This window comes from Micromys minutus, assembly GCF_963924665.1.
Source record: "Micromys minutus genome assembly, chromosome: 6".
NCBI classification, from domain to species: domain Eukaryota; kingdom Metazoa; phylum Chordata; class Mammalia; order Rodentia; family Muridae; genus Micromys; species Micromys minutus.
Genome location: NC_137975.1, coordinates 23844258 through 23860181, shown reverse-complemented (window position 1 = coordinate 23860181; position 15924 = coordinate 23844258). Strand labels below are relative to the sequence as shown.

Below are 15924 nucleotides of genomic sequence, written 5' to 3'. Positions count from 1 at the left end.
CAACTTGACATAAGCTAGAGTTACCAGAGAAAGGAGCTTCAGTTGAGGAAATGCCTCCATGAGATCCAGGAGTAAGGCATTTTCTCAACTAGTGATCAAGGGGGGAGAGAGGCCCAGCTCGTTGTGGGTGGTGCCATCCCTGTGTTGGTGGCCCTAGGTTCTGTAAGAAAGCAGGCTGAGAAAGCCAGGGGAAGCAAGCCAGTAAGGAGCACCCCCTCCATGACTTCTGCATCAGCTCCTTCCTGTTCCTAACCTGTGTGAGTTCCAGTCCTGACTTCCTTTGGCGATGTGGAAGTGTAAGCTGAATAAACCCTTTCCTCCCCAACTTGCTTCTTCGTGAGGATATTTTGTGCAGGAATAGAAACCCTAAGACAATGGATTATGTCTATGTGAGGAAGTCTGAGGGGCGTCAGATCACCTGGGACTGGAGTTACAGCTTTGAGCCGCCTGATACAGGAGCTGGGAACTGAGCTTGGGTCCTAACCATTGAGCCATCTTCTCCAGTCCCACAGAAAACATTTTCAAAAGTAAAACGAGTCCTTTTGTGGGTATTAACTGTACTGACCACTCAAGAATGTCAAGGGCAAGAGAGCCAGTCAAGGCTGGAGAGCTCAGAGATGGCAAGGCTGGAAGGACTGAGCTTGACCAGAAGCTGAGGTGAAACGTATGATGGGAAAGGACATTGTCATGCACCGTGAAGCTGAGATCCCGCCTCCACGTGCCAGCTGCACTCCTAGTGTCCTTGCTGTGAATGCTCCATCTTCTGTGATACCCCTCCCCTTTGAAAAAGAAAACTGCATGGTGTTGCACTTAAGACTGTCTTCTACCCTCAATCCCTTATGCCTGCACCTGGGTGACGGTCCGTGGCTCCATCTGCTGGCCACGCATGGGAACTGACGCTGCCAAAGCTAAGAGGTCCCCCCCCCCAACGGTGTGGCTGATTTTAGAATGGCCTTCTCCCCCCATAGAAAAAAAACAAACACATCAAGTAAACATATAAGAAGCTTTTTAATTTCATCACCATAAACATTATACTCTGATTTATCACATACGGTATAAAATATTTACTCTGCTAAATAAATAAGACATAGATAACATTATTGCCATCAGCACTGAAATCCCCAGAGACGCGATGAGCTCACTGGCTCTGGCCGGGAGTGCTCCTGAGTTTGTGTGAGATTCCCCAGGCTGTGACGGATATGCCCCAGAAGCTGAGACGGGCAGAGGCCTAAGGAACCACATTTGTGCTTAGGGTTCAGAAAGTCCCCTAGAGAGGTCATGGAACCAGTGGATAGACCTGGAAGACCAGTCTCTTCATGGTCCATTCCGATAGGGAGCAAAGAGCAATCGGGGAACCAATCGGGCCAAGAGAAAATTGGGATTTAGTATGTTGTGGAGACCTTGGGTCCCATTCCACTCTCCCTCAACGGCCAGCCTTGAGTAGGGACATCTTGTGGCTCTCAATTAGGATGAATAGATTGCCCAAGGTACTGGGCTGGACAGTTTTGGGGACTGTATCTATCATCCCAAAAGAGGAGTCTGGCATTACCTAGCACTGTGACCAGCTATTTTAGAGGAACCAGTTTTGGGGGAATCCCACCCTACTCAACTCCAGGCACAACATAAAAAAGGCTGGGAATGAATTATCTTCTCATTTGTTAAATAAATAAATTAAATATTTAAAGGCCTGTGTCTCCAGGACAGCAACACAAGGGCCAACAAGCTGAGCCATTTCCTGAAACAAGTGGGGGTGGGGGACCCAGCAGAAAGGCAGTGCTGTGGACCACGGAGGTTTCGTCTTCCCTGCTAGGTTTCCTCCCTCCAACTTCCATCCCATTGAACCCCGTGGAGGAGAGCTTCCTACAGGAAACTCCTATGCAAGAGCAACAGCGGCAGATCTGGACAAGGGACTTGGAGGGAAGTTTGTTCAGGTCCCCAGAATCCTTCCTCTAGTGACGCCAGCAGGAGGTTAGCTGTTAACCTGGAGCCTTGATAAAGCACCTATACTGACTGCGTTTTCATCCCTGCAGAACTTCAGACCCACCACACCCAAGTGGCCAGCCAGACTCTGAAGCCAGAGCCCGAAGCTATACACCTCACAGCCTTAGGATGGCAGCAGAGAGCCACTTAAGCGACAAAGACCCGAAGAGGCCAGCTCTGCAGCCCACTGGGGCTGAGAACCTGGGAGGCAGATCCTTTGTTTGATGCCTTACAGGATCCTACACTGAGTATTTGGCCAAGTCATTCTTATCAAACACTACCTGTGTAGCAAAGTAAATAGCGACCAGACCCAAGCCTGCAGCCGATACCATATAGGCAGTGACAGAATGACTCAGCTGGACAATGGAGCCCATGAACAGGGACGGAGCCACCTGGGACAGCAGAAAGGCACTGTCCAGGATGGCGAGGTCCAGGCAAATGCCCCGTCCAGTAACAACCTTGGCCTCGGGCGGCTCACCTACTACCACTCGCATGGAGACATCACAGGCAGAGGCCCCACAGAGTGCAGGTGGAGGCGTCAGGATGCTGCCGCCAGGACCCACATGTCCATTGGGGAAGGGAGCTCCTGGTTTAGGGCCTGGCAGGAAGCTGGTTGTCTGACTGTCGTCACTGCTACCACCTCCAGTATCCCCTCGGTATTTGGGCAGGAACACCTGAGGGTAGGGACAAAAAGAAACAAAAACAGGTGTGTGTCCAGGTGAGGGGATTCCGGATATGACAACAGGCCCTCGCTGCCTCTAATCGGGGGTTACATGAAACTAGGCAACTGGTTTTCAGGGAAAGAAAAAAATCCAAAACCTGAAGAGATGCTACTTGATGTGAATCTAAGCAGGTACCCGTCCCCTCCCCCTTTACATGGTTAGGGGGAAGGAGCAAATTTGAAGCCTAAAGTCTATTCTAGCTTTGCTTAGAATACACAAGCCAGTCAACACGGATCCACGGGTTGAGAAAAGTGCAGAACCCTCTAGAAAGGATAGGAAGAATGAAACAGACAGAAGTGAGACACAGAAGAAGAGGGAAGGACCCAAAGGAGGCACTTTTGAGGTTCCAAATTCCACACAGACTACCTCAACCCCCTGCACACCTTTTCTTCCCCTGGGCCATAGGGAAAAAGACTTCCATAGGGAAGTCTTCACTGACCTGCCCATCTAGGGTCCAGGCTTGGCTAGAGAAAACTGTCCAAATGAGGTCACTGCCTTGGCCTTTGGCCAGGGAGAGCCCGGTAATTGGGCCTGCAAAAGGGAGAGGCCACAGGGAGATCTTTTTTTGGTGACCTCCACAGCCCAGCTGCCTGACCCTGAAAATTTTCAGTTTCTTCCTGAAGGCTGCCTGAGACTAGAGAACAGTATGTCTGACCACCCCTCCCCTCCACCAATCCTAAGCCCCAATGGCCTGGGGCCTCCAACTGAAGGACAAGACAAGGTCTTAACCCTTACTGGTCCTTGTGCCAGGCAGGGTCTAACACAGAAGGATGGAGCTCCCAGGCAATGCCAGAGAAACCCACAACCTGTCAACTTATTTCATAACTCAGGAACTGGTGAAGGACAGACAGTATGTAGGACCAAGCCTGTCCCTAGCTGATGCTATAGACCCTCCCCCACCTTTTTTTCTACCTTATATCCAAGGAAAGGCCAGTAAGTCTGGATACAGGAGAGGCCCTGAGAACAGACATGCTCCTTAGTGCAGAGAGGAAGGCTAGCCCTTGGCATAACCACAGGCGCTCAAGGCTCATCTTTGGACAGCAGCTTTTAAAGCCCCAGCCCGCAGCCCACAGCTCTATGAGAGCCCACAGGAGGCACCAACTTCCCGTTACCAGCCCACCCCGCACCACATCCCTGCAAATGATTGCCCTACCAGCCGTGGCCAGGACCAGTTCTTTCCTAACCCTGAAAACTCTAGTAGGGAAAACCTGTGGTCTCCCCCCTAATCTTCTGGTGGAATTCTGAATCCAGGTCCTTACGCTCAGTGAGGACAGTGCAGGAGACAGGCTGAGCGTGTTCTTTAAGTCAGCACACCTCCCAAGGAAGGGGGCCTTCCGCAGGGACTGGTTAGTGTGGACTGAACAAGGTGCCAGCCCCTCCCCCCAGTTTATTCCCCAGGTAGAGAAAGTCAATATGTCAGGCTTAGATATGCACTGAGGGGGGTTGAGGGAAAGGATGGATGCAAAGGAGGAAAGCAGGGAGAGGAGGGGAGACAAGAGAGACACAGGACCAGAAGGTAAACTAGAAAGAGGGGCAGAAAGAAGCCTCCTCCATCTTGTAGCAAGCAGACTGGTCACACTGCTTCTCAGCAAAAATAGCTAAGGCCAGGCTATTCCCACTGCCACCTGCTGCAGCCGCATGCCAGGGAGCTACACTCCACCTCTGGATATAACAATACAGCCCAGAATAAAGACTTCCACTGTGTGTTTATTCTTTGGGATTCCTAGTGAGGGACTTTGCACTTCCTGTAATCACCTGCTCAAGAGCTTCCTAGTTCTGAAGCCAGGAAGTCATTCCTAGAATCTAATCTACACCTCTTCAGCGGCTGTAGCCCCTGGACCCAGCTGTCCTCTCTGGTCAGAGAAAGTCAAGTCTTTTCCAACATCTCTAGTCAGACACCACATTCTCAGCACCCCCCCCCCCCCCCCAGCCCTGTACCTAGCCAGTGGGAGTACCTGCTTCTCACGGTGGTAGAGGGAGGCAAGCGTGTAAGGCAGGATCTGCAAGGCTGAGAAGGTGAACCCGGTGAGGGCAGCTGAGGCTGTCACTACCACCACGCTGTGGGACAGGCACGTGGCAGCGGCGGCCACAGGAAAGGCCATCACGCTGGCCAGATAGACTGTCCGTGTGCTGAACTTCTGCACCAGCCTGTCCATGACCAGGGAGAAGAACAGGGAGATGGCACACTGCAAGAAGAGCCCCAGGCTGCCCATCCGAATGCCTGGGGGGTAGGGAAGAAGTGGGGTAAGGACCCTACACAATCTGGGGGACCTAGTAGCCAGGGGCATCTGCTCCCCGGGGGTCCTCCCCACCTGCCTGCAACTGCCAAACCTGATTGCAATTAGTGAATGTGGCCAGGGGCAGAGGAAGGCGGTCTAAGGAAGAGGTACAGAGTGTATACGGGAGGAGGGGGTGAGGATCACAAACTGGCCCCCACATTGGCTCTAAGACAGTTCTGTGGAATGCCGAACTAGAAGGCATGGCGAGTTACTAGAAAGCAAGCTGAAGAACACCGGGGCCAATGGAACTGGAGCCACAAAGACCTAGAAGCCCTAATGAGACAACAGAGGTAACAGCTGTGCTCATGATCCTTTTCCTTTACTGACAGGGGGCTGGGGCCCAGAGTACAGTCCTCAGCCAAGGCCCAGACTGTGAGCATCTCCCTGGCCTGTCCTCTGCAGGGCAGCCGCCAACAGCAGCTTCTACTGGTGCTAAAGACTCACCTTCATCATAGTGTCTCCGGGCCTCGGTGCCTGGCTCAGCTCTCGGTACACCCTGGTACAGCCCCTCTCCCACGAAGTCCGTGTAGAACAGTGTGAAAGTCATAAGTGCCATCCAACTGCACAGCTCAGCCACAAAGAGCCGGCGCAGGGTGCGAGGCATGCGGCAGCAGAGCTGCTGCAGCCGCGGAAACAGGGTACCCAGATTCCGGAAAGCCAGGCCAACGTGGCAAGGGCAGCATCGGCGTGACACAGAGGGGACCAACAACCCTTCTGCTGGCTCTGGTGAGCCCAGTACCGCCTCCTCAGCCACAAACAGAGTGGCTGTCATGCAGATGAGGAAAATGAGAGTGAGGAGGCCGAAGAGGCATTCTTCCTGAGTGCCCAGGTAGGGGGCCAGGGCGCTGGTGTCCCAGTCAATGGCAGGTAAGAGGTAGCCCAGGCAGCCCCCAAGGCTGATCATGAAGGCATAGACAGAAAAGGCTTGGCGGCAATGGTCTGGGTCCCGGAAGAGGTCGGAGAGTAAGGCCTCCAGTGGAGTGAAGCATACCTGGCCACAAAAGTCCAGCAGCCCCACTCCCAAGATTAGCAGGGCCAACTCCAGGGGCCTGGTATCTGGGCACAGCAGCCCTGCCAGCCAGCCAGCCCTCGGGATGAGAAAGAGGCTTAGCAGGACACCCAGGGACAGAGCCCAAATAAAGGGTCTCCGGCGGCCATAGCGCCCACGACACTGGTCACTAGCTGAGCCTAGGAGTGGAACAGAAACCAGGCCCAGCACTGGGCCAATGCCTGCAAGGATAATAAACAGCACATATCAGCAGCCGGGACCAAGGCACAGGAGGAATAAAGGCGCTAACTCTGAAGAGGACACAACAGGTCACTGGAAGGCAAGCCCCCCCCCCCCCCCCCCCCCCCCCCCCCCCCGCACTGCATTCAGAGACTCTGCTCCTCTCAGCGAGGGTGTTATAAACACCTTGTTTTCAGAGGAGGGAATGGTGGCGGCCATGCCGCACCCAAAGAGCAATACTGATGCAAAGACTCAGCTCTGCTGTGGGTCAGAGGCAGGTTTCTACAAGCAGCCAGACCCCAGAGCCTGCATCCTCAGGAGCCATCTTTTTTCCTGCAGGAGGAAAGCCACAAGAGTAGCCACTGACCTCCTGTGGCTCTCTGACAAGTTTGGTCACAGTATCGCAAAAGCCCACACTACCTCTCCTGTGCCCAGGAAAGAGAGCCTAGGGGACTGTGGCGAAGCCCCAGTTCTGCTGATCAATAACTACAGCAGCTGGGTTAAATAAGTCAAATCTAGCCTTTTCCATGTGTGTGGAGCAGATTGTCCTCAAGGGTTGTGGGGTGTAGATGAGAACTGGTAATGCCCCTCCCCAACCAGGCACTGCCCTCTGAGCCACGCCCTGGGCAAGAGAAATGCTGCCTAAAGCCCAGCCCCAGGCACTAGAGCAGGAAAAAAGGAAGATGGAATGACTCACCCAATACCATGGTCATGAACTTCTCCTCTACCCCTACTTCCAGCAGAAGGGGTGGCACATAGGTAATGCCAGCAGCCAGGCACACCTCCAGGCCAAAGGTCAGCAGGTTGACCAGCAGGAGCTGAGCTATTCGATGCCGTAGCAGACGGCTGGCCCACAGCCTCTGGATCATGATGGACAGAGCAGGTCGGGCTCCAAGGGGCCATTCACATACTCCACAGCTGCTTTGAATCAGCCCTGCCGTGGCTTCTCCTCCTTGTTAGCACCAACCTCCTAGGGTGCAGCCAGGCTCCCATTTTGGCCAGCCCTTTAGTACCAATTCGGCATCTCATCCCACCATAAACAGATCACCATCTAGTGCCTTGCTTGATGGGGGCACATCTCTTCAGTTGACTCCTAGAAGGGCAGGACAGTCACAGTCACATGAAATGTTGCATCTTGGGGCACCAGGTCTTAAGGATTTGCTTCATGTACTCTAAATCCTGCTCATCTGCGGGCCTGTGGTGTAGCCCTATGCTCATGTGCCCCTGACCCAGAAGCTCTGTCAAGAGGCTCATGTTTATATTAGTCTAGCATTGATATAATTAATAAGAGAAATTACATTTGAACCTCAGCACACTCCAAGGCCAAGCAGATGTCATTGACTCCCCTCTACAACTGCCCCTTTTCGGGGAACTCAGGACTGGCTTTCATGGTGGCCTGGCACACTCTCTGCCAGGCCCAATTCATTTGCTTTGCTCTCCAACTTTCCAAGCTGAGCCATTCAATTCTTGTTAAAAGTGACAGTTCTGGGACTGAGGGGTGGCTCAGTGGGTGTTTACTGTACAAACCTGAGGCTATGAGTTTGGATTCCCAGCAACCTTTTAGCTGGGCATGAAAATTCATGTAATCCCCAAAACCCCAGGGCTGGAAGGGGAAACACAAGGAATAGCCATCGAAATTGGTAAAGCCCAGCATCAGTGCAAGATCCAGGCCCACAAAATGAGTTGGACAACCATTGAAGAGGTCATCTGATTATCAATTTCTGCCCTCTGCGCACATATATACATATACGAATGACCTGAATATACAGATACATTATACACACACACACACACACACACACACACACACAAATATTCCAGGGGGAAGGGTGGGTCAGTGGGCAAAGTGCCTGATAAAACAACAACAACTACAACAACAAAAACCATAAGGATCTGACTCCCAGCACCATGAAAAAGCCACTGTGGCTGCACCTGTCTAACCTGGCAGAGAGCTGTAGCTCATTCCAGCCAGTCTAGCCAGTTGCTGAGTTCCAAGCTCAGTGATCACCCCGGTTTCAGACAAACAAAATCCAGTGTCAAGGAAGACATCCGAGAGTTGACCTCTGGCCTCTGCTCACATCAACAAGTACATAAAGCATGTGCATAAACATGTGCACGGAACATTTTTAAAAGTAAAACAAAGGGGCACTTCCTACTCTCTACCTCCTGGCCCTGAGCCATGTCACACAGTAACCCTACACTCCAGGACAGAGACAAGAGCGAAGGAGGAAGGGTGCAGTTCCTTAAGTGGGGTTTCAACCTGTCACTGGCACAGAGTTCCTCTCGGTGAACCTAAGCCCAAGAATCTCTCCCCCTTGAGTTTTCCCTCAAGTAAGCAGGAGGCAGGAAGACAGTCCAACTCATACACATATTACTACTTCCTAGATGTCACAACCAGCTGGGACCATTCCTCAACTCCCCACCCCCACCTCACCTGGGACATGCTCCAAGATCTCAACAGTTATATATTAATTGGTGGCATCTGAGAGGATACCAACAAGCCCGAGGTAGTGGGATGCCCTCACTGCCTAGTTGACCTCTGGCCCCTACTCACACAAGCAGGTACACACAGTGCAGCTACTGGGTCTGCTGGGTAAGCAACCTCCAGGCCTTTCCTCCTGGAGACTACACTGCTGCCTACCATGCAAACTGTGAAGGTAGAGATATGGTGGGGTGGCCTTAAATGCCAGCACTTGTAATACTGAAGCAGTAGATGATTCAAGGCCACCCTGAACTACACAGTGAGCCCTTGTATTAAAGACGGGGCTCCGTGTAACATATATAAAGCCTTGGGTTCAATCCTGTACCAGTACACACATTTCTTATATTTTTGGTTGTGGGACAAGCCTTGAATGGCTGAGCCATCTCTCCAGCCCCCACACACATTTCAAATCAACATCAAAGAGTACTAAGAGACTGGGGGACTGAGGCCAGGCCCTGGTTAGAAAAGTCCAGAGCCTGCTAGCCTCCATTTATCCCAAATGAAAAAGCAGAAGACAAAACTTGTCACTATACCCCACAGGGATACCTTCCTACTCCTCACCAATCAAGCCCATTAATACTGCTGAGGAGTGGCTACTCATGTAGGGGAGGGCTGGGGAAGCTACAGCTCCCTCCAGACACCTCCTTTGCTAGCTTCACTAGTTCAGGATAAAAGGTACTTTTATCTTCGCCACTAACACCAGGGCCATTGAGTCCCGGCATGTCACAAAACATGTCACAGGTGCTAAGCTGAGCCTCAGAGAGACCAGGCGCTATGGACCAACCTGAGTTAGACCTGTCCATTCCATATGGGGCTCTGGGGCTAGAGACATAGCTCAGGAGTTAACAGCACTGGCTGTTCTTCCAAAGGTCCCAACGACCACATGCTGGCTCAAAACCATATTGGCCCTCTGAGGCTTGGCTGTGGATAGATTAGGAAATGTAGGGCCAGAGATAAATCTGGGCACCAGAGAGCTCCCTCCCCAAAGTCCCTACACTTTGCTAAAGGGTAGGACTTATAAAAGGGTGTGATAAGAAGGAAGATAAAATACTGACCCACATAGTCCTGAAGTGGAGGCACTGGACAGACCTCAGTTTTAGCTGGATACTTACTCTGGGTTCAGCTTGGCTCCTCTCCTTTTCCTAATCCAGAGTGAAAGCTTCCAAGTCTAGGAGGCAGGCTCTGGGGTAAAAGACTGCTAGCCATTCTATTCTTCACCCTCAGTCTGGGAGGGACTGGGGCTCTCACCTGCGCTGGGTTTAAGGGACCAGGTCCTCCTTGAGCAAATAGAGACTTTGCCAGACCCAACCTCACCCATAAACCTACCCTCATTCTCCTAAGTCCTGTGTTCTCTGATAGTCAGATTGCCTCTCCTGCCTTTCCTCCAGGTAGCTCTCTCCCAGCCCTCTTTTGTGGGTAGGAATGGGGAGCTTCCAGGACAACAGGAACACATGCATTTCCCCCATCCTCCAACAGCCCGGGCAGCTGCTCCACCTCATAGAGATTCACAACCTGGTACCTGGGGTTTGGACGAGGGGCACACACAACTCACAGATACGAGTGGGGTGGAAGGTAGGCAGGTCCCAGACCTGGGTACTTCAAGCTACTGAGCCCACCCTCCCTCTTTTCATACCTACTGTGCCCTGGAGATGCAGACACTCCTGAGAGCCCAACTTTTCTGAGCCAAGACCCCCCCCAACAAAGGACATTGTTCCCTTCTTTATCTTCAATGTCCCTCACCCCTCAACTTCCTCCCTGTTTCGACTATGCAAACTCTAGTGCAAACCCCATGCACTGACTCCAGCTGACAGAATTACCCCACAGGGCCCTTTACCCTAGACACCAAGACAGAAGCCCAGGGCCATTCTGGCAGTGGCGGCGGCACAGTGTGCTCCCATCAAAGTTGAAGAGAGACTTCACGGTCACCCCTTCCAGTCTGGACTTCCCCATCCTCTTGGAGTTAATGAACACAGGCAAGGTGACAGGGGGCTAACTCTCCCCATGACCTTCCAGCCTCAGAGTTTCTTCCCCCACTCCTTCTAGAGCACTTGGTCTGGCAAACAGAAGAAGATCAACCAGGGAGCCAGCCTCAGACTGCTCACCTGGAGAGAAGGGGGCAGGAGGAGGAGGGCAGAGGAAGGCTGACCAGATCAGGGGAGGAAGGACAAGCATGGGCAGCCTTGCGGGTACGGAAGTCCTTCTCAAGCTTCAGACTTCTCCCCTCCTCTGTCGGTCTCCAGCTAGAAGGCCAGACAAGCTATGTGGACATTTCAGACCCTTCCGGGAATCCGTAACTGAAGCCTGGAAAGACAGGGTGGGGGGTGTCAGTGAACCTTACGATGTAAACCCACACACCACACCTCAAGGCAGGCGGCTCTTTGACACTCACCCGACAAGACTAGGGACCTGGGAAATGTGTGTGCAAAGAATGGGTAGATATGGCGGAGGGGGGTGGTTAAGGGATAGAAAGCCTAAGTCATCCTCCCAAACATACCTAAGAGACGCCTAGCCAGAACCCCAGTGAGGGGACCAGAGAGATCCGACTGGCCCAGGATGTTTCCACATCACCCCCAGCAGGAGCCTAGGGAAGTGAAACAGTCACAGAACAAACTTGGCCTGAACTTTGTCCAAAACTCAAAAGACAGAGTAGAGGACAGCACAGGAAAGTGACCCCAGTGAGCTCAGTAAGGGAAGGGAGGATCAGAGGACACAGAAAGAGGCCTTTGAGGGCTTTCAAAGGGGCTCCTGCCACCCCACAAGGCTGAGGTGGATCAGGGGGAGCAGATTCTCTCTGCTGACAAGAGGCCACAGGCAGCAGAGTCTGGGGACAGGCCCCGCCCCGCCACTGTCAGACAGCAATTCTATGGCCTCTTTATGCATGCCAGAGTCCCCCACACCCCGCCCAGGCACATCAAACGGCCTCGGCCCCCACCCTGACCCCGCAGGCTCTACGACCCTGTGCCCTCCCTTCACACTCACAAAGAGGGCTGCTTTCTCATAGGCTGGGTTCCCCTGGAAGCTAAAAATCGTACTTGTGTATCCTTCACTACGAGCCACTGTCCTTCCCAGAGAGAGAAACCTGGTAAGGGGTGTCTCTCTATCAAGGCACGGCCAGAGAAAGGAGCCGATCACTACAGTTCAACTTCCCTGGCCCACTCCAGACAAGGCTAGAAAGAAAGGATGTGAGGACCCCTGCTCTTCCAGAGTGGATTGGATTCCGTGCTTCCTTGCAAGCTGAGCTGCAGAAAGGATGGCCCTCTGGGGTATCCCAGTGTGGCACCCTTACTACCTACAACCTTTGCCTCAGACCCAGGAGACCAATGCCATGAGCCTAATAAAACTGGGCACACTGTACTACCAAAGTACAGCTAGATCCTTATGGTAGCATCTTAAGGAAACTTGAAACACCTGAGAAAACAAAAAAAAACTAAACAAACAAACAAATAAAAGGTCCCTATGAGGCACTAAGCTTGCTCTTTTACAACCTTTTCTTGCAGCCCTCACACAGGTACTGTGGGAATTTCTACCTGGGCTGCCTGGAGAGAGGGAGAAGCTGTTCGGAACTGTTGAGCTTTGATACCTTTCAACCTACTACTCAGCCTTTGGGTTTCGGGGCCAATTATTTCCAAACACGAAGGGTCTCTGTTTATCCCGTCCCGCCCGAGAAAAACCTCAACAGTAACTACACAAACAGCACTACCTCACAGGCATCTCAAGACCCCCTTGAAACACAACCTCACCACTTTGAGAGAAGCCTAACAAAGACCAGGGCTGGGCAGAGGGAAGGGGGACCCAGCCCCACCCCGACAGGGTTCCCTAGCTCCTGCCTCCCCCGAGGCTGGGAGGCCAGGGATTTAGAGTTCACCCTGCTGAGCTGCCTTTTCTTCCCTCAGACTGGAAGCCTTCTGCTTAGCAGCTTGTCAGAGAGAGTGAGGGGCTACAGGCCGGGACACAAAGGGGGATTAGGGAGAAACCTCTGGGCCTGTAGAGTAATCCATCAAACTCTCCCCTGCTGCCAGCTCTGGCCCCTTCCCACTCAGTTCCCCTTCCAGCTGCTGCCGGCCCCCCACCTCCTCCGGCTCTGGAGCCCTGTCACCAGCGGGCAGCGAAGAGAATCCCAAGCCCTGGGGGGGGGACAATGGGGGCACACCAGAGACACTGGGAAAAGGGCAACAGCCCCCTCCCCCAGCTCACTGGAAATGTGTGAAAACACAACAGGTGGCAGTAGCTTGGAGGAAAGTTGCTTTTGTTGCGGTGTCTAAGCTCTGTGCAGCTTCTGGACAGAAACAAATGCTGGAGGCTGGGGGAAGGGGAGGGAAAGGGTCGACAGGCAGTCCCCCGGAGCCGGCAGTGATCTTCCCTCCCCTCTTCTCTCCAATCTAGTGACTGGGACTCTGGGGCTGGCCTGAACCTCACCTTGGCCAGCCTAAGCTGAGAACGAAGTACTCTTGAGGTCTCCTGGTCTCCCCCCCCCACCCCGTGACAGGCAACACACACGTGCATTTTGTTTCCAGGCACCTGGGCCTCCCAACTAGACTTTATTGCTGACAACAGCTGCTACCCAAGGTCAGGCTGTGTGCGCTCCTCTTGTCTTCTACCAGGAACCCTCTTCTACCCCTGGAGCTAGAAAACTGAATATGACCATCCTGAACCCTGGCAGGTTCCACGGTGATCTAGCTTTTAGGGGTCAGCTGGACGGACCTGGATCTTATGCCAGATTGAGTCTGTAACTTGACCGACTGACCCTTAGTTTCCACATCTACGGTTTATAGTTGTTATAGTTGCAGCTCGGCTGGGTGACCGATACATGCATGCCATCCCCCCTTCCAATCAGTTTACTCTGCCAGCCACTGGGGGCTAGTTAGGGGTACAAGTCGCACGCCTGGTTCACAGATGGAGCTCAATACCACTGACTTTAAGCTGCAGGTATGGCTCAGTGGTAAAGTGCTCATCTCAAATGCAGAATGTTCTGGCATCCCATCTTTCACACCATTTAAAAAAAAAAAAAACAAAAAAAACCAAAAAAACCCAAGAACCGACAAACCACAACTTAGAAACTATGTAGTATGTGAGGGAAAAAGATATGAAGGGCCTTGGGTAGGGGTGAGTGTGGCTTTCCCCTGTCCTAACACAGCGATTGGAAAGATCAACCTAACCTTTCTCCTCTGCTTCATCTTCAAGGCCTCTTACCAGATCCCAGCAGTCCCCGTGGCAAGAAGAATGCCAAGAATGTAAACGCCTTCCCAGGTGCTGGCCCCAACAGGTGAGTGGAGGTCAGTGCCACAGATCTGCTGCAAAGAGGTTATTCTTACCAGACGATGCTTCCGCCCACAGGGACAACTAGGCCAATAGCTGACCCAACGGCCCAGGGGGTGTTTAGCACATGCCGGCTTTATTTGTTTTGGGCGTTTCTGTTTGTTTGTTTGCTCGGTCCACATAAGATTTCTCTGTGTAGCCCTGGCTGTCCTGGAATTCACTCTGTAGATCAGGCTGGCCTCAAAACTCAAGAGATAGGAATGACTCTGCCTGGGGGAGTCCTGGGATTAAAGGCATGAGCCACCCAAGTGCTTGGTAGACCTCTTAATAAAGGTCTACCATACAGAGCTGGTGTTCATATTCTTAGTTCACAAGAAGGAAATGTTAAGTTTTGGAGAACTTAACACTTCCAAGGCTGAAAAAAAAAACTGAAACCAGGAAATTTGCAACCTTTCAAAAGTTCTGGAAAACACTTTGAACTGGGAGTCAGAAAGATGTAGTCCAATTTTGGCCACCACATTGATAGCTATGTAACACAGGAAAGTTACCACCCAAGGACTCAGTTTCCATACCTGTAAACCGAGAGCTAAGCTAATGTCTAAGGTGTACGGTTAGGTGATCCGGCACCTGTCCTGAGCCTCGGGTAGGGTGATCTCACGGACAGGTGCCCGCTGACAAGGCCGCAGGGCACTGGGGAGGAGCTTGCCACAGCCAGTTTTCACCAATGATCAGGGAGATCCAGTGGGGGAAGAGTTCCCCGGCAGCACTTACCCCATCAGGCCTGTCTACACACTGCTCAGACACCAGCACTGTGCCAAGGTCAGAAGTCACCTGAAACAGAGCCGAGTAAGCAGGACATCAGGGACACAACAGTCACCTCTCCTCCTCTCTCCTGGGGCTGGACTCTGTTCCTGGCAGAAATCAGTAACTAAACTCTTTTTCGTCTTGTTCCACAATAAAAGCAGAGTGCCAAAAGATCCCAAAGTCCTCCACAGAGGAAGAAGAGAAGCCTGGGAAGCAATGGGGGTCTTGGCTCGGTCTCTAGGTCACCGGGAAATCCCCCCCCCCCACCCTTCTAGAGCTTCTGCAAAGTGAAACTTCAACAGCCTTTCTCTCTGTGAACTTGACACCTGCCACTCAGCCAGGCCAGCCTGGGCAGCTCTTCCCATGGTGCACACAGCCAATCTGAGTTCTCTCTTTTAGCCTGGCCTCTCTCTAGAGGTGAGGTACACAGGAAAGAGGTGGGGGTGGGTGGGTGGGGCTGAGCATTTAGGTCAAATGCAGAGCTGAGCAGGACCCCTGGGCAGAGTGTCCCAACAAAGTGCTATCCCAGCTTTGGGTGGCTGACCTGCCTCCAGGGTTGCAAACCTGATGGTCTTTTGGGTTCTCTCTGTCCAGATACTCGGGTCTGTGACCAGCCTATCTGTAATGAGAGGGCTCTGGGTCAGCCAGTTCTGTGGAAGTGTGGACTCAAAAGATGAGGGACATACCTATAAACCCTAGCATTAGGGAGGCTGAGGCAGGAGGACTACGGGTTTATGACCAGACTGAACGACATGGTAAGACCCTGGTTCAAAAGAAATAAACGACCAGCCAGGTATCAGTGGGACACTTCTAGTCCCAGCAGAGAGATGTGGATCTCTGTGAGTTTGAGGCCAGTCTGGTCTTCACGGTGAAGTCTGTCAGTCAGGGCTCCACAGTGAGACCCTGTCTCAGAAACAAGGCAGACTGAGGACCCAGTTCAGTGGAGAGACTTCATAGAGCTGACATAAGGCCCTTGGTTTGACTCCCAAGCCCAGAAATAACAATCACTCAGGTGAACAAAGGGGAGAAGAGAGACTACTAACAAGCCAGTCTACCCACCTCGGAGGAAGTCTTACCTCAGCATGCAACCTAAGCACCCCTAAAGAAATGTCAGAGAGCCCCAAAACACATCCATCAATACACACTGGCCACAAGTGTCTACCATCCCTCTCC

At 52.5% G+C, this 15924-nt stretch overlaps 1 protein-coding gene across 3 annotated transcripts; it reads right to left on the bottom strand.

The window, feature by feature from the left end:
- Nucleotides 1-989: 989 nt before the first annotated feature.
- Nucleotides 990-14985, bottom strand: SLC45A3 (solute carrier family 45 member 3). 3 transcript variants are annotated; one of them, XM_080917713.1, is made up of 6 exons: nucleotides 14719-14739; nucleotides 10794-10992; nucleotides 6907-7302; nucleotides 5426-6211; nucleotides 4658-4923; nucleotides 990-2654 (listed from the first exon to the last, which is right to left on the bottom strand). In XM_080917713.1, exons 3-6 carry the CDS (start codon nucleotides 7076-7078, stop codon nucleotides 2220-2222), a joined length of 1659 nt encoding a protein of 552 aa, XP_080773839.1. In that variant the 5' UTR covers nucleotides 7079-7302; nucleotides 10794-10992; nucleotides 14719-14739; the 3' UTR covers nucleotides 990-2219. The 3 variants fall into 3 exon arrangements, with proteins under 3 accessions (XP_080773839.1, XP_080773840.1, XP_080773841.1); XM_080917714.1 differs by lacking the exon at nucleotides 10794-10992 and having other exon boundaries at nucleotides 14719-14985; XM_080917715.1 differs by lacking the exons at nucleotides 10794-10992; nucleotides 14719-14739 and adding an exon at nucleotides 9804-9815.
- Nucleotides 14986-15924: the final 939 nt, after the last annotated feature.